The following is a 16770-nucleotide window of genomic DNA, read 5'->3' as shown; positions in this document are numbered from 1 at the left end:
GCGTCACACAGTGGCCAGCGCAGGCCTGGGCTGCCCTTCCCCCTGCTCCCGGCCCAGGCCGGCCCGGAAATGCGGCTGCGGCCCGAAACCCAGCCGGCCTGCCCCACGGCCCGGGCCTCGTCGCCCACCTGGCCTCCCGCGGTCCTCGAAGGGGCGAGGATCTGAGATACCTGACCTGACCTAGGATTAGGAGGAAGATGGTGTCTGGACTGGACGCACGGCCCCGGGAAACAATAGTCATAATTATCTGCGAACGTTTACCCACCGCTCGTGCCCACTCCCTTAAACCCCACAGCAATCGGAGGAGGTAGCTTCTGCTATTGTTTCCATTTTCCCGGGGAGCTGAGGTCCGCAGAGGTCCAGCAGCTCCCCAGAGCTTATCCAGCTGATAAAGAGAAGTTGAGATTCTCACTTTGGTCCATGGTTCTTGCTATATAGCACTAGGGACAGACTCTCGGATGGGAAAAGCTAAAGGTATCCATCCGTGTTAGAACCCTGGGAGCCACAGCCTCAGAACAAGCCCATTCCTACTGTTGTGTGTCCCCTCTTCCAGGCAGCCTCCTCGGATGCCCTGCAGGGTTATCAGGCTGGGTTAACTGTTGTCCCCTTTCTCACCTCTTAACTGGGTTTAAAATGAAAATGTTTAAACATGTGTCTGCCATATAGACTTGTCTTGGTCCTTGCGTTGGTCCCAGTACCCAGCCTGGCCTATAGTTGATAATCTGTGAAATACGTGATTCATTAAATGAATAGGGTAGTAGGGCTCCAGGGGGTGGAGGAATTGGAGAAGCTTCTGGAGTCGGAGACCTGGGAATGGAACACTGGAATGGCTAAGGTAGCAGATGGGCAGATGGACTTGCTGGGGCAAGTCAGGTCCTTTGCTGTGTGCTTGGGGCTCTTAATGTCCTCAGGAGAATGGACCCATTGTCTGTGGCTCTGAAGGTGCAGGGGGCCTTGCAAGCGACATTCCTGAGTACAGTGGAGGCCAGGTTGGCATAGGGTGTGGCATTACTCTCAAACTGGAATGTCGTGGAACCAGTGGCTCAGGGTGGTTGAGGGCCTCAGATTGTGGCCCTCAGCTGGCCTCTTCCGTCACAAGCTGCCATCTTTGTAGTCTTCTAGAATCTACCCCCCACCCCCACCCCGTCCCCCAAAGCACAAAGACGTGGCTGAGAAGAATATATTTATTGGAGAAGAGAAACAGAGGAGAGGATGAGGAACCTCTAGGTTAGGAGGCCAGGGCAGGTGGTCCACGACTGTCCAGGTAGCACCTCAGGGCTGTTGGGTAATCAGTTATGACACCAGTGGCCCCCAGGTTGAAGGCTGCTTCGAAGTCTGACTCTTCATTAAGGCACCAAAATACCACCTGGGGGGAAGGAGGAGCTTGAAGTTTCCCAACAACTACCGGGCACTCCCCCTTGTATCCAGATGCTGGAACCGATCCCTACATTTTCAGGAATTTTGCAAACTGGTTATTAAACACACCCTCCTTTTTTTTTGGCAGGGGGTGGGGGCATCTCCAGTTCCTCAACCAGGGATTGAACCCACACCCCCTGCAGTGGAAGTGCCGAGTCTTAACCACTGGACCACCAGGGAAGTCTAAACACAATCACTATTAAGTATTATATAAACTTACAATTCAATAAATTATATTCAAAACAAAGGTAATCAACACTCAAAACTCATCACTTCCTGATTACTACATTTGATTCCATGTTCTGGAAGTCACCTACCTCTATCGAATGTGTAAGATGGAAATGCTATATAATATATCATGCTACCACATGATATATCTCTTCCCAACTCCGTTCAGTGAATTCAGGTTGGTAACCTGAAATCCGCCAAGGTGGGCGTGTATACAGCAAGGAAATTACCTAATGTTCAAATCAAGGCTCCCCTCCCCCTAGCCCCCCAAGTTGGTAGTGGAACATTTACCAGCCTGCCCATATCTCCCAACCTGCCCCTATCTGCTGCTGCTCAGACTGCATCTTCCCTGCCTCCTGAGTCCTCTCCTGCAGGCACTGAAGCAGGTGGAGACAGTATTTGTAGCCTGGGCTAAGTCACTGGCTGGACCTCTCAGTTTCTTATTTTGACAAATCAGAATGACAGTCCAACTGTCCGGAGTTACAGTGAAGATGGCAGAGCAGAAGGCCTAATCTGAAAGAGCTATGTCATCCCCAGGCCTCACTCACCCCCACATCCAATCAGTGGCCGAGTCTGGGCCTGTCTGTGACTTAACCCTTCCATCCATCCTCGCTGCTGCCACCTAAGCCCCAGTCCCGTCAGTGGCAGCATCAGCTACCCAGTGACTGCCTCCACACTGGCCCTCACAATCCCTCCTCCACGTGGTGGCTGGCGTGACCCTCACTTGACAAGGCTCCATTGAATCAGGTCTCTCCCCTGCTTAAGGCCCTCAAAAACGTCCCTTCCCTTTGGGTTGAAGTCTGAGTTCCTCACTGAGGTTCCTGGGCTACCTTCTCCAGGGCCCTGGTGCCACTTTCTCCAGACTGCAGGCTAGTGGGACCCCTCAGTTCCTCTGCTGGCCTCTTGCTTCTCCTGACCTTCCCATACACTGAGCCTCCTGCCAAGACACTCTCCCGTTCCCCTCCCTGCGAGCCGGCTCACTTCTTCTAGGTCTTCTCTGGCCCCACAGATAACAGCACTCTGTCCCCTTTCTGCCCACTGGCTGCCCCTGTAATGCCTGCTTTTCCTCCCCTGCCCATGATGGTACACTCTCTGCTCCTTCCCCAGGACCACAATGCCTGTGGTCTCAACACAGTCAGTTCTCATCCAAGGTCTGCTAATTAAATGACCTTGTCAGAGCTGATGCTCGGGGACAGGAGAGGGTGGGCTGATCTGATCTTTCCCCGGACCCCGTGGTCTCTTCCCAGCCCCCTCATCAGGGATTGGGACAGTTCCATACACCATCATCATCACAATGACCAGCCTTTATAAAGCACTTACTAAGTACTGCCTACATATCCACAGGAGTTTAAAACACCATTATCCCCATTTTACAGATTAAGAAACCGAGACTCAGACAGTGACCTGCCAAGTGACCCAGCCAGTCAGCAGCAGAGCCAGCAGGCCCACGCTGTGAACCACCACTTGCTCACCTGCACCCCTCGCTGCTGCAGGTGTTGGATCAGACTCTTCCTCATGATGAGCCTGGAGGGCAGCAGGGTCACAAAGGTCATGATGAGAGGGGACTAAGGGGAAGGGCGGGGATGGGTCTCTGTGGGGACACCCCACCCAGCCTTCTCGCCCACCTCACCATTTGGCAACCACAGCCGCCAGTTGATTCAGCCCTGGGTGGGAAAACGGGAAGTAGGTCCTGTGGAGAGGTGGTGGTGTGGTCAGCCCCTGGGTCTCTCTCTGTCACAGGGGTGGGGTGGGGTGGGGTGGTAGTGACCCTTCAAGCAGCCTCACCCCACTCCTTCTGGAAGAGTCTCTGAGGTTGCACAGAGGAATAAGTCACCCACTACTCAGTGACCCTGACTCCATGCTTTGAGGGTATGCCTCTGCCCTCACTGTTTTACAGAAGAACAGAGACTTAAGAGAACGAAAGTGACTTGCCCAACGTCACACAGCCCATCCATGGTGGGGCTGGGGCCACAACCCAGCAAGATTCCCAAACTGGATAGGCAGTCTGGAGCTCCTCATGGTTAGGCCTGACCAATTTCAAGGCCAGACAGCACTTCACAGGTCAGCTGTTGGTCCCTGATTGCCCCACTCTAGGGGTGACTTTAGAGGCTGTTACAGTGCTCAGGAGCAGGGTCTGTGTGCTGTGTGACCTTGGGCAAATTACAGAACCTCTCTGAGCCTCAGATCCTCCATGGGTCCTGTGGGGTCATGATTCCTGTATCTCCTGGGGTTGGTAAGAGGTAAGGCTCAAATAAACTAAAGGATGTGAAAACACCTTGCAAACCCTGGATAAAACGTGATATACACCAAGTTCTGCAGTAAAATGATCTCTTTGTGGGATGGGGGGTAGGGGTTGGGGGTTGGCTGGGAGCTTCCCTGAAGACAACAGAGGCGAGCAGAAAGCACTGGGACAGCTACAGAGAGGGCTCAGAAGGCAATAGAAGGGTCCCAGAGGGAGAGCTGGCCAAGTATCCAAATTCCTGCTACTTTGCTCAGCTGTTACTTTGTTAATCCTTATCTCCAGGCAGGAAAATGCCTTTCTGTTTGAGAATCAGAGAGTGATGCTATAATTAATAACCACCTCCTCAAGCAGACTGTAAGCTCCTGGAGGGCCCTACCCAACTCACGCTGGTCTTATTTACTAGTGCAAGTGCATGTAAAACAGAGTAGGCATTCAAGATACATTTGTTGGATGAATGGATGAATAAATGCACCCTTGTCCTAAAACTCCATCCACATTATCACACATTTACAGAGAAGTTTTTTTTGGGGGGTTGGTATTCATGAATCCTTGGTGAGAACCATTATCTTCAAAAGCCCCTGTGGGTGATCCTTGAGGGTGGTCAGGGAGCTGGGGACACTGGGATCTCCTGCTCTACATGGGACCCTGCACAATCAGGTTTGAGGTGGTGGGTATTTCTCTTTTTTTGAAACTTTTAATTTTATATCACAGTAGAGTTGATTAGCAATGCATTAATTTCAGGTTTCTGGGGCCAGAAGCCTGGGGGAGAATTTGGAAGATAGACGGGGACCTAGTAGGTACCTGTTGATGATGGTCGGCAGGAAACACATGAAGAACTTCTCGGGGATGGAGATGAAGGGCAGCAGCCCCAGGTAATAGAACAGCAGCACCCAGAACCCTCGGCTCAGTGTGAAGGAGGTGGGCATCTCAGGGTTCTAGGAAACAAGAGGAAGTAAGACGGGGGATCAATCTGCTCCAGGGGGAGCGGAGAGGAGGCTTGGGCTGCGGGAGAAACAATTTTTGACATTCAGGAAACCCTACCACCTGCAGGAGCAAAGCCACATCTGGGCCCAGCGTTCCAAGCCCTGTCCCTCTGGCACGACTCTGCTCACACACTTCCCCTGCCTCCCGCAGCCCTACCCCTGGAGACCCTGTTCAAGGCTCCTCCAGCATCCCCAGACCCCCCTGGCCTAGGCTGCCTGGGGAGGCACAGAGATGCAGAGCGGGATGGGGACTTACAGCAGCCTTGCATTTCTTCATGATGGAGCTCTTCTCCGAGGCCCAGATGGTGATTTCGTTGCGGTCATAGTGCCTCACCAGGCATGCTATCTGGGAGGAGGAGGGGGAGTGGAGGGGGAGTCAGGCCTCCGTCCAGCCCTGGACCCGAGCCACCCCTGCCCGCAGCACCACCTTGTGAATGAGCTCTTCATTTCGCTCTTTGACTTCCACACTCATGGGCGTCCGTGGGAACCTCCGGAACAAGTCCTCCAGACGCATCATGTGCCGGTCGGCCCCGCGTGCAAAGTGGCCTGGGGGTGGTGGGGAGAAGGATGGGAGGAGGATTGCTGGGGTGGGGGCGGTCCCAGAGGAGAAGAGGGGGCAGGAGGTTGAGGCCGGGACCCCACTCCAGTAGGCTCAGCCCAGCGCTTGCAGCCCACGCTCTTACCTGGTGAGAAGTAGACCTCTAGCTCTTCCTTTAAGAGGGGCAGGTCCTAGGGAGGGCAGGGAGCAAGTCACCAGGAGGGGTGTGGAGGGGAGTTGGTTCTCTGGGCACAGTGGGGGGCTGCGGCAAAGCCCACCTCAAAGTTCAGGCTGCCCACGTCCCTGTTTACACCTGTCTGGCGGGACAGGTTTTTGTCGTGTGACACCACCACCACGCCATCCCGAGTCAGCTGGCAGTCGAGCTCCAGGAAGTCTGCTCGCTGGGCCATGGAGCTATGAGAGCGAAGCTTAGTAAGTGGCTGGGGGACAGGGATGAGCCAGACGGCAGGGTGGTGGGGAGGCTGAGGGGAACGTCAGGTCCGGCTGGATGTGCAGGCGGTGCACTGCGCAACTCCCAGGAGCTCCAGTCACCCAGATCAGGAAGTGGATGGCACCCCTTAGGATCATGCCTCACACAGCTGGCACAACCTTACCCAGCAGCATAGCCAGGCAGGTGGACTCACTTCTCCATGGCCTCCATGGTGTTCTCCAGGCGTTCTCCAGACCCTGTGTGGAGCAGCTAGCGTGGGTTCCTGGGGCCTGGCCTCCCTCCTCGCATATCCCCTGTCCCCTGTCTCATCACTTCCAGTCAGGACAGGTTGAACGGCTTCTTATTCCCTATTCCATCTCTTGCCCTGCCATCCTTATCTCCGCCTACTTTGAACTCTGCCCTCCCTTTAACATCCTGCCCTTGGGACCTACCCCTCTCTGCTGTCCACCTGCCTTGCAGTCCTCACTCCATCCTCAGGAGTGGCCACCCCGTGCCTACCCCAGCCCAGCTCACCTCCACGGTGGGCCCCCAGGCGGGGACGGAAGGCTGGAACCCACGGTGTGTGCAGCAGGCGAGGTCGGCGCAGGAAGAAGGACAGCATGACATAGCTGCCCAGGGCGGGCAGGGCGTAGTACAGCAGAGGGCTCATGGCCACGCCGCCTCTCCAGGCTCTGGGAGCCGTGGAACTCAGCTTTTCCCGGTGAACTGTGCTGCTTCACTGACTGCCTGGCTGATGTAGGCTGGCTCCACCACCAGCCGCCACCACACCCCTAGGGACCTGCTGAGCCTGCTGCTGGCTCGAGGCCAGACTGCAGGGCTGAACTGGGGATGGGGTAGAGGCAGAAGAGACCAGGCAGCTCTGGGCCTCGTACCCCAGGCCCTTCGCACAGCCCAGCCTCCCTGTCTCCGTGGCCACACCAGGGAAATCAAGTCAACCCTCCCCCTGGCAGGTCCACTACCACTCTGCCTTCCCGCTGGTGCCTGTTGCCAGAGTATATATACACTCTTTGCCGTTTCCAGAGAATCTGGGGGTGTGCAGGGTGTCCCTGAGTCACTCTCGAATCACCTCCAGCCAATTAGACAGGAAGCTATTAGAGAGGGGACAGGACAATGACTAAGGGGGAAACTGACCCCGACTCAACAGACATGAATTGGAGCAAACTCCATGCGAGAGTGGAAGATAGAGGAGCCTGGCAGGCTGCAGTCCTTGAGGTCGCAAGGAGCTGGACATGAATTAGTGACTGAACAACAAGACCCCACTCTGTCCAGGAGTCTAGATCCCACTCCCATCCTCAACCCTGGCCAGTGGGGGACCCGAAGGCCACCATGCCAGGTAGAGCATCGGGCTGGAGAGGCAGCGCTCAGGGCAGCAAGGGTGAGGGTCAGGGTGTCGGCGAACACAGACAGAGCCAGGACCATCCATAGACACATCTCTATATTTATATATTAGATACAGGCACAGGGGTGGGCGGGGGCCCTGGGCGCTCCACGTGCCCCCACCTCCACTTCTGTTCACCCACACACGGAAGCAGCAGGGATGTTAGATGTGGCAGCTTTGTAGGGGAGGGGTTGAGACCTGGGCCCCCGCTCCTCAGGGGTACTAGCCCTTGAGCCTTAGGAATGTTCCTTCAGGGAAAACAGGGTGGGGTTTTAACGAGGCCAGAGGGGCAGGGCTGACCCTGAGTCCCATCTCGTGTCCTCCTCGCCCCTCCCCCACCGCCCCTCAGTCAGTCCGAGGCAACCAGAGCCCTTGGATTCCAGAACTACCAGAGACTGGGAGAGCCGGGCAGACAAAGGCAGAGCAGCAGAGGGGAATTTGCTTTGGGGCCACCTGAGCCCCTCAGGTCCGGGGCAGGGGGGTGGGGGTGGGAGGAGGGAAGGAAGGGCGTGTTGGCCTGCCTGAGGCAGGACGCCTGAGCAAAGCGAAGGGAGGTGGCCAGGCCCGCCCTCCACCCCGACCTGGGCTGTCGGGGGGGTCTAGGCTGGGCACACAGTCCATTTTCTAACAGTCCAGCAGGGGAGGGGCAGGCAGGAGGCAGGGCCTAGACAAAAAGGCAGGCAGGAAAGGAACCATTAGCACCAGTGGCTGACCTGCCAGAGCCCCGACCCTCACTTCCCTCCTATCACCTTGCGGCTGAGTGGCACGCAGCTGGCTTTCCTTATCTGTCAGTGCGGGTGATATTAATACCCATTTCAAGGTACTGCTATCGGGACTAAGTGAATCGATACAGGCAAACGTCTTGCAGGAGTTTGCTCTCATTATCAGGTGGTCTCCAGGAGACTGAGGCCCAGCAAGGTGAGGTGTCTTGCACAATATCACACAGCCCTTATTAAGTAGCAGAGCTGGGCTTTGAACCCGGGTGTGTCTGCCTTGCTGTTATCAGGTTACAGCTGGCCAAAGACAGACAGGAAATGAGAGGAGGTCCGCACAGCAGTGTGGGTGTAGCCCCAGCCAGGTTCCCGCAGGTGTGTGAACTGCTGACCTGGACACCAGGTGAGAAGCCTGGCATGTGGGTCAGGCTGGGTGCTGCTGGCTCCTCCCAAAGCAATTACTGCTCCCCCTGCCTCTCTGCCTGCCCTGGGGGAGCCAAACCCTGGCTCCGTTTCCTCAGGTGGGTAAGGGGGGCCCTTCGTGACCTGGGGCTGGAGTCTGCAAGATTTTGACATGGGGGAGACATGCGGGGCTGGGGACCGCAGGTCTGTGGCCGAGGCAGGCTCTAGCCCTTCTGTTGCCACCAAACACGTGGCTCGTGGATGTGAGCAGGCTTGTGACCTCACGGAGGCGTTGGGCATTCTGGTCTCAGGGTGAATCTGTGCAGGGGCAGGGGAGGCACTCACCAGGCCCCAGGAGCAGAGGCAGCCGGCCAGGTTAGGAGGCTTCCAGCACCCCAGGCTGGAAGCGGGCTGTCTCCTGGAAGATGAGCTCCTTCAGTCGTTCCTTGGGTAGATCATCCAGCTCCATGTCGAAGGTGAAAGGTTCCTCGGCCACTGGCTGCGGTGGCAAAGAAGTGAGGTGGCTCAGGGCAGGGACTGAGGGAAGACCCCTGTCCATCTGTCAGCCCTGCCACTAGTGGCTGGCCCACCTCATCCGTTGGGTCATAGTACTGCTCCAGGTAGGGGTGAGCCAGCGCTTCTTCCACTGTGATCCGTTTGTTGGGGTTAAAGGTCAACATCCGGTCCAGCAGGTCAAGAGCTAGGAAGTTCAGGGGTCAGAGGTCAAAGGGAAGGTCAGAGAAGCTCTCAGAAGCACTACTTGGCTTCTCTGTGTTCAGAGGCCTATTGGTCCAGAGGCCTCTGTGTCCCAGACAGCTGCTGGGCTCTTGTACCTTCCTCTACACCCAGTTTTTATCACACAAGTTCCCAAGTCTCTCTCACCTTTGGGGTCTGACTTAGGAAAAAGCTTGGCCCAGGCCACCTTGGTCTTGGAGGGCAGAGACTGTAGGTAGTTTCGGGCCTTCATGTTGATGATACAATTCAGGTCCTCCTGGGATGGGGAGCCTAGAATACCTGTGGGTAAGGCAGGTGACGTGGTAAGCAATCTCTCCCTTCTGCAAACAGAAGGAGCCAAGAATAAGAGCCCTCCACCAACCTGCTCCAGGCCAACCATTATCTCCCAGTCAATACTATGGGGGTGAAGAGCAGGGGGTCTGGATCTGGCAGCCCCAGGTTCAAATCCTGGCCCAAGCACTTCCTAAGTGTGGGGTGTATGGAGCCTTGCTTTTCCCGTCTATCAAATGGGGACAGTATCTGTAACTCAGTGAAACACTGTGAATGCTGTAGGGGCTCCTGGACTACACGTGGTGGTCCCCCTGACCTGACTCCCGCAGACTATATATAGCCTGCCAGGCTCCTCCGTCCATGGGATTTTCCAGGCAAGAATACTGGAGTGGGTTGCCATTTCCTTCTCCAGAGGATCTTCCTGACCCAGGGATGGATCCCGGGTCTCCTTCACTGCAGGCAGACTTTTTATCTTCTGAGCCACCTGGGAACTTTGACCCTATAGAAATCTCACCTCCAGTAAGCGAGTTTCCCTCCCACTCAGCTGGCCAATCCCCCCTACCCAGAATGTGGTTGAGCTGGTCCAGGTAGTGCTTGCCGGGGAAGATGGGCCGGTTGGAGAGCATCTCAGCCAGAATGCAGCCCACAGACCAGATGTCGATGGACTTGGTGTAGCCCTGGGGAGGAGAAAGTGGTGGGCTCCTGGGCCAAGCCAGCACCCCTGACCCTAGGGTCAACACCAGCCAGGGAAGCAGAGGGCAGAGGCCTGGGGAGTGAATCCTGTTTCTTTCCATAGCCCAAGGACCAGAATAGTGTGACAAGGCCCAGAGGGGAGACTTCCTGCATCATGAGGGTCAGTGCTGGACTCAAGAGGTGGCTGCAGGGCTTTCCGGTATCCGGTCTCTTCCCTTCACAGGTGGGTGGGCCCCCTACCTTGGAGTTAAGCATGATCTCTGGGGCCCGGTACCAGCGTGTGGCCACGTATTCCGTCAGAAAGCCAGTGTGGTCATGCTCGGGATCAGCAATCCGGGCAAGACCGAAATCACAGATCTAGAATGCAAACCAGGCTGCTGAGCTCAGTGCTCAAGGCCTCCTGGGCCCAACTAATCATATCGCCATGTCTCTCCTACCCATGGTGGGAAGGGGACTACTGGTCACCCTGAAGCCTGAGACCCCAGGGGCAGAAGGAGACGGGCACGCAACCCTCAGACCTTAAGGTCGCAGGTGGTGTTGATGAGCAGGTTGGAGGGCTTTAAATCCCGGTGGAGCACGTTGGCGGAGTGGATATACTTCAGGCCCCGCAGGATCTGGTACAGGAAGTAGCATACATGGTCGTTGCTCAGCTGCTGGCTTTTGAGCAATTTGTACAGGTCTGTCTCCATCAGGTCCTGTACGATGTAGCTGAGGTGGGTGCCAGAGGGCCCCCAGGTGGGGGCAGTGGGAGGCAACTGGTTAAGAAGAACAGACTCTGCTGACCAGGTTTCACATCCCTCCAGCTGATGCCCCTGGGACTCAACAGATCTGCCAGCTCATATCATGAGCTGGGCAAGGCCCACACTCAGCAGGTGAGCTCAAGGCCTCTGCTGGATCTCAGCTGGTGACCCTGAGCAAAGCATCTCAGTTCTGTGGCCCCAGTCTCCCTATTGAGAAAATGGGGATAATAAACTATGGGAAGCAGGAGAACGTCCCAGCTAAGAGCAGTAACCCTGGAGTTCACCTGCCAGTGTCAACCATTCCTGCACTGCTCATTCATTTTTAGGAACTCAAGCCCTGTCTGCGCCTCTCTTCCTCATCTGTAAAGTAAGGGGAAAAAAAACCTTTCTAGAGAGTGAGGGTAAAGATTAGTTGAGAGATGACCCAGGCAGTGCAGCCAGCTTGGTGCCTGGCACGTTGTAAATGCTCAGCAAACGTGAACTAGTATTGCTGTTATAAAAGCCTGAGCCACATGGCTATTGAGAAGGTTAAATGAGATTATGTATGAACACCATCTGGCAGGCAATAAATGTTTGCTTAAAAATAAATGCCTGCCTTATGGGGATGGTTTGTGCAAGACGAATGAGGAGAAACTTCCCAGTGGCACGCTCCTACTCCGGGGGCTTGGCCCTACACCTGAAGACAGAGGAGTAAATGTCCTTTTATACTCTAAGATTAAAAAAGAATTAAACATAAATAAACAAATAAACGCCATGTGGGTTGTTTCTGGAAGACTCAGTTATGGCTGTCTTTCAGAGTCAGCCTCAAAAGGGCCTTCTGAGAACACTTGGACCAACCCTGCTATCTTAAAGATGAAGACGCCCGGCATGCTGCAGTGACTTGGTTAAGGTCACACGACAAGCTGAGGGTGAGTGTGGAAGTTTCCTGCCCACAGTTTGTGGTGGGGGCTGCAGACAGTGCAGTACAGATCACCACACTTGGGTGGAGGACTGGGATGGTGGGGGAGGGTGGGGCAGGGGAGAGGTGATAGGTGTTATAAGCTCCTAACAGAGCCAGGCAGGAAGTGAACCACAAACTAGGAGAGCAATGTGTGTGGGGGGGGTGGGGGGGGTGGCCACAAAGGCAGGTCTGTTCCTCCCTGGGCAAGGTACAAGTCCACAGGTGACTGGGGTGGGACTCTGAGCAGGAAGCCCAGAGAGGGGACAGGTTCTCGTCTGGGGGAGGGGAAGAGGCAGCCACAGAAGCACTTGATTTTATTTCAGTTTTCTGAGCCTCAGTTTCCTCATCTTTGAAATGGAGCTGCTGAGACCCATCTCCTAGGGCAGCTGGGAGTTAGAATAGAAAATGTCAAAGCACTCGGCTTGAGCCGCACCAGACTCACAGTGGGCCCTCAAAACAGGGCAGTGTTCTTCCCACCTGCCTTCCTGCCAGTCTGAGGACCCAGAGAAACAAGAATTGCCATCAGTTAAACAAAAGAGCTGACTGTGGGCAGAGGCTGGATCTCCTCACAGAACTGCCGATGCCAGAGGACAAAGCTTCCACAGAGCCCATCTTGCCCAGCCCCCTACGAAGCCCAGATAGAGAGAACAGACTTGCCCAAGGCCACACTGCCTAGCCACAGCAGGCCAGGATTCATTTGAGGCCTCCCTGCCTTCTTACTCTGTGGCCTCTTGACCGCTGGAAAGTTTCCTTTACTGGGTTTGTTTGGAGGGAGGTTGGGAAGAAGGGAAGAGAAAACAAGCCCCCATTCTCCCAGCGCAGCTCTGAGGCTGGGCCTGGCCAGCCGTCTGGCCCAGGTGAAGGATACACATCCCTCATGGCTTCCAGGGTGGGTGCCCGCAGAATGTCTCGGATGCCAATGACGTTCTCATGGCGGAAGCGCAGCAGAATCTGAATCTCTCGCAATGTGCGCTGGCAGTAGGTCTGATGCTCAAAGGGGCTGATTTTCTTGATGGCCACTCGAGTCTTGCGCACGTGGTCGTAAGCTGAGCTGAGAGGGCCAGAGAGATGTTGGTGTCCAGGCCTGGTGGCCCCACCCAGGCCTTGGCAGGGCGGGGAGGGAGCAGGAGAGGGCTCTGGCCAGTCATAAACAATGCTGGTTCCTTCCTGCTGTGAAGGCCTGGGATCTCCAGGGAGAAAGCTGGGGACCAGCCAGGCAGCCCTTCGGTGACTTCACAAACAGAGGAAGAGACTGACCGCTCACTGACTTCCCCTCTCCTCAACCCTTTCCATTTGAGCTGCCCTGACCCCTCATCCTCCCCTTCCCACGATGGGCTCCCTCAAGCCAAGACAGGTCCAGCGGGTGGGAGATGTGGAGGACTGGACAATGAGGCAAATACAGTGAGAAGGAGGGAGTCGGAGGAGGGACTGGAGAGAAGGGAGAGGCAGGGCCGGGGCGGGTGTCAGGGGGAGGTTCCTGGGCAGCAGAGCTATGTCCAGATGAACAAAGGCCCAGAGCACCCAGTGCGGATAGGAGAACTCACAGACCCCTCCTAAAAGTTGCAGGAAGGTGTTCCTGGACCCCTCATGGCTCACTGGGTCCCTGGCCCCAGGCCCAAAGCCCCACCCCACCCCGCCCAGCCCTGAGCTTTGCTCTTTTTTCCCAAACTCCTTGGCAAGCCTCACTAGGGGGTGATCCAGGGCATCCTCTCCCCAGTGAGGGGACCCTCTCTCCTCCTTCACTAAGGATATCACCTCCCCAAGAAGACTAATTCTCTTCTCCTCACCCCGTGTCTATGGGGTCCCCAAGGTCCCCAGAGCTCCCCCACATACACTCAGATGCCCTACCCTTCATTATTGAATAGTCGGTTCAAAGCTCCCAAACCTCCTCTCCTGAGACCTTACGCAGTGACCCCCTCCCCCAGAAAGCACTCAAAGGCCCTCTGGCTGGGACGCTCCCCAGCCTCCTGAAGCCCCAGCTTCTTCAGGATGCTCAGAGTCCGCAAGGCCCAGAGAGCTCTCAGCACCCCTCCCCGCCCCCTCCCCAAAGACGCCCCCTCCCCCTGAACGCCCCTTACCTGACCATGCCGTACGCGCCCTCGCCGATGTACTGCAGCTGCGTGTAGCGCGGGCCCACGTCGAACGGCTGCCCCTTTACTATCTCTACCTCCCCTGGGACCCCCGGGCCGACCCCATCAGTTCCCCGGGGCTCCCCGCCCCCGCCCCCCTGAGCCGCCGCCGCCGCCGCCATCTCCACTCCTCCCCTCCCGCCCGCCCGCCTCCCCCCGGCGGCCCCGCCCGAGGCCCCGCCCCTTCCCGCCCGCCCTCTCACCCGCGGAGCCGCGCGCGCCAGGCCCCGCCCCCGCCCGCCCCCGCGGCATCACGTGACCCTCCCCGCCGCGCGCGCCCGGCTTTCCCGTCGCTGGGGCTGTGGTCCCTGGCACCTGTCGGCCTCGTCTGCTCCAGTCAACGTAGAAGCTCCCCAGGGCAGTCTCGAGACTGTCCAGACCCTCCCCCCACCCCCTCACCGAATGCTGACCTGTAGGGCGGCCCGGTGACCTCACCCAGAGCCACCTAGCAAATGAGTGCTGGAGCCGGGACCCAGACCAGGCCACGTGGCCCCGCTGCCCCCACTCAGCCCGAGGAGTGGCCCGGGGCTTGAGGTGGAACCTCCTGGAGCCAGGCCCAATGCTGAGTGATACGATGCTTATTTCATAGTAGCCGTGGGAGGTGGCTTCCTCACACATGTGGCCTCTTTCACAGATGTGGAAACTGAAGGTGACTTGATTGCTGGAAAGCCCAGGCATCTTGACTCCCTGCCTAATGGTTTTCGGGTGGAGACCTGTCAAAGTGGGCTGGGAACCGGACCTCAGCAACCTGGCAGTGCTTGTATCCTGAGGACAGATAATCCCAGCCTACCTTTACATGGAGGCGTAGGGAAGAGGTGAGGGATTCGTGGACTGGATTTGGTGAAAACCAGAAACAGCAGGATAGCTAACATTTTTGTTGTCCTTGGGTTTGACAAAAATTGGAACCCTGTCGAGATGATCATCTTTTGCTCCTGTGCTAGACTTTATAGTTTACACAGCATTTGGTCCAGGTCAGTTTCTTCATTAGAACAACCCCACAGTGTGGGTGTCATCTGGTTTTCTGAGCTGGATGAGCAGGGGGCCATGTCTGTCTTGTTCATTGCTGTAGCCCCCACCCACCCCCATCCCTACAGTCAAACGTAGACACTCAGAAATTTTGGAATAGGTGAATCAAGTTTTACAGAGTGGGAAATCTGAGAGTTGAGGAGCTGAGACTAACATGTATCTTCTGACACACAGGCAGAAGTTCTTTTTAATTACATTCTGTCTCCCAGACTGTTAAAACTGAAGAGAGGGCCCTCAGAGACCATCCAGTCCATCTCCATCACTTCACAGTGAAAATGTGAGCTGGGAGCTTCACAAAACACATCTCCTAGGCTTCAGTAAGTATTCACGTTGTTTTGTCTTCCTTGGAAGCTGGGAGTAGGTCCTTGGATGCATTAAAGATCAAGAGACAAAATGGAACAGTAATTATGATTCTGAAATTGCTCATAATTAGATCTATGGTCAGGCATTCTAATTCAGATTATTAACACTGAGAGTTGCTAGTTCCCAGTAACCCACAAGTCAGTGAAGGTTCAAGATGTGCTAATTAGATCAATGTTTTTTTTTTTTTATTGGTGGTGTTATTCATTTGATAAGCTATTGACTGGCACTGTGTGCAAAGCTCTGAGCTAGGAACTGGGGCTGATAAAAGATTACTGGATAGTGTGAATTAGTAGTTAAGAGCAAGAGCTCTCTGGAGTCAGGTTGCCTGGATTAGAATCCCATTTAGGCCACTTGGGTTATCCTGGGCACATTACCCCACTGGCCTTTCTACTTATGGAGTTTCTCTTCCACTGAAGATGCACAAACAGAAATCACTGTAATCCAGAATGGGTGGATGTAATATGTAGGGTAAACTCAGGGGTGGGCAAGATCACTCTAGGGATCTCCCGCAACTGTTAGAAATCAGGTTGCACAGCAGGAGTGAGGGACAGGCTAGCAAGGAGCAAAGCTTCGTTTGTATTTCCAGCCACTCCCCATCGCTCACGTTACTGCCTGAGCTCCACCTCCTGTCACACCAGGGGTAACATTAGATTCTCATGGGAGCGTGAACCCTGCTATGACCTACGCATGCGAGGGATCTAGGTTGTACATTCCTTATGAGAATTATCATGAAACCATTCCCTACCCTCGGTCCGTGGAAGAATTGTCTTCCATGGAACTGGTCCCTGGTCCCAAAGAGGTTGGGGACTGCTGCTCTATAGAAGTGAGGAGGGGATAATTGAGCAGGTAGCATTGCATTGCTGAAAAGGAGCAGAGTTTCAGAAGGTCAGGATAAAGCAAAGGCTTCAAGAAGAAGGAGCAGGGTAACCATGGCACGGAGGCAGGAGCACGAATTGTCCAGTATGTCTGCACTATGAAGGGTTAAGGGGAGTTTAGGCTGGAGAGGTAGGTTGGGACCACGTTGAGGAAGGCCTCTGATTCCGACAAGGAGTTTGGATGTTACTCAGTAAGCAGCAAAAAGCCTTTCAGGGACTTTTGCCAGATCATTTTGCAACTACAGGAGAATATAGTGACTCAGAGAAAACACCATGGAGTTCAGCGTGGAGCCAGGTTTCCTGAGTAGGAGTGAGTTTCCCGGCATGGGAAAGGCTGGTGTATCCGGAGGGGTGCCTGCCACCTCAGCGGTATCTGAGTCTCATTTCGAGCCGTGTGACTGAGATTGCCCTCTAGTGGCTGAGGTTGGTACTTTCCTGGAGGTTGGATTGGGATTTCTTAGTCTATTCCATAGACTGGTACTCAATAGAGACTAAACAACTATTCTGTGCTAGACACTTCTTTTGTAGTTGGAGACGTCAGTATTGTACTTTTTTCCATTTTGGGGGCTGTGCTCGGCAGCTTGCAGGATGTTAGTTCCCTGACTAGGGATCAAACCTGGGCTCCTGCAGTGAAAGCACTGAGTCCTA

The 16770-nt window shown here is 55.3% G+C and overlaps 2 protein-coding genes across 5 annotated transcripts; both read right to left on the bottom strand.

Moving 5' to 3' along the window:
• Positions 1-1170: 1170 nt before the first annotated feature.
• Positions 1171-7129, bottom strand: GDPD3 (glycerophosphodiester phosphodiesterase domain containing 3). Of its 4 annotated transcripts, none has more exons than XM_019988083.2 (10): positions 6372-7129; positions 6052-6094; positions 5686-5821; positions 5553-5598; positions 5297-5415; positions 5126-5215; positions 4688-4821; positions 3275-3334; positions 3117-3168; positions 1171-1366 (listed from the first exon to the last, which is right to left on the bottom strand). In XM_019988083.2, the coding sequence occupies exons 1-10, from the start codon at positions 6505-6507 to the stop codon at positions 1229-1231; spliced, it is 954 nt and encodes a 317-aa protein (XP_019843642.2). In that variant the 5' UTR covers positions 6508-7129; the 3' UTR covers positions 1171-1228. The 4 variants fall into 4 exon arrangements, with proteins under 4 accessions (XP_019843642.2, XP_019843643.1, XP_070635988.1 ...); XM_019988084.2 differs by having other exon boundaries at positions 6022-6094; positions 6372-6473; XM_019988085.2 differs by lacking the exon at positions 1171-1366 and having other exon boundaries at positions 3270-3334.
• A 147-nt stretch (positions 7130-7276) lies between these two features.
• Positions 7277-13980, bottom strand: MAPK3 (mitogen-activated protein kinase 3). The gene is made up of 9 exons (XM_019988082.2): positions 13808-13980; positions 12598-12780; positions 10568-10757; positions 10290-10406; positions 9919-10033; positions 9234-9365; positions 8942-9051; positions 8697-8850; positions 7277-7900 (listed from the first exon to the last, which is right to left on the bottom strand). The coding sequence occupies exons 1-8, from the start codon at positions 13978-13980 to the stop codon at positions 8728-8730; spliced, it is 1143 nt and encodes a 380-aa protein (XP_019843641.2). The 3' UTR covers positions 7277-7900; positions 8697-8727.
• Positions 13981-16770: the final 2790 nt, after the last annotated feature.

The sequence above is a fragment of the Bos indicus genome, chromosome 25 (assembly GCF_029378745.1).
Source record: "Bos indicus isolate NIAB-ARS_2022 breed Sahiwal x Tharparkar chromosome 25, NIAB-ARS_B.indTharparkar_mat_pri_1.0, whole genome shotgun sequence".
NCBI lineage: Eukaryota > Metazoa > Chordata > Mammalia > Artiodactyla > Bovidae > Bos > Bos indicus.
Note: the sequence above shows the minus strand (reverse complement) of the source record. Positions and strands in the feature narration are given on the sequence as shown.

Coding starts and splice junctions, on each gene's coding strand:
- GDPD3 (XM_019988083.2), bottom strand. CDS start 6,507: ATGAGCCCTCTGCTGTACTACGCCCTGCCCGCCCTGGGCAGCTATGTC. Junction 6,095..6,371: donor CCTGGGGGCCCACCGTGGAG/GTGAGCTGGGCT, acceptor TGCTCCACACAG/GGTCTGGAGAACGCCTGGAG. Junction 3,335..4,687: donor CTGCCGACCATCATCAACAG/GTACCTACTAGG, acceptor ACCTCTCCACAG/GACCTACTTCCCGTTTTCCC.
- MAPK3 (XM_019988082.2), bottom strand. CDS start 13,980: ATGGCGGCGGCGGCGGCGGCTCAGGGGGGCGGGGGCGGGGAGCCCCGG. Junction 9,052..9,233: donor TCCTAAGTCAGACCCCAAAG/GTGAGAGAGACT, acceptor TGAACTTCCTAG/CTCTTGACCTGCTGGACCGG. Junction 8,851..8,941: donor ACTATGACCCAACGGATGAG/GTGGGCCAGCCA, acceptor TTGCCACCGCAG/CCAGTGGCCGAGGAACCTTT.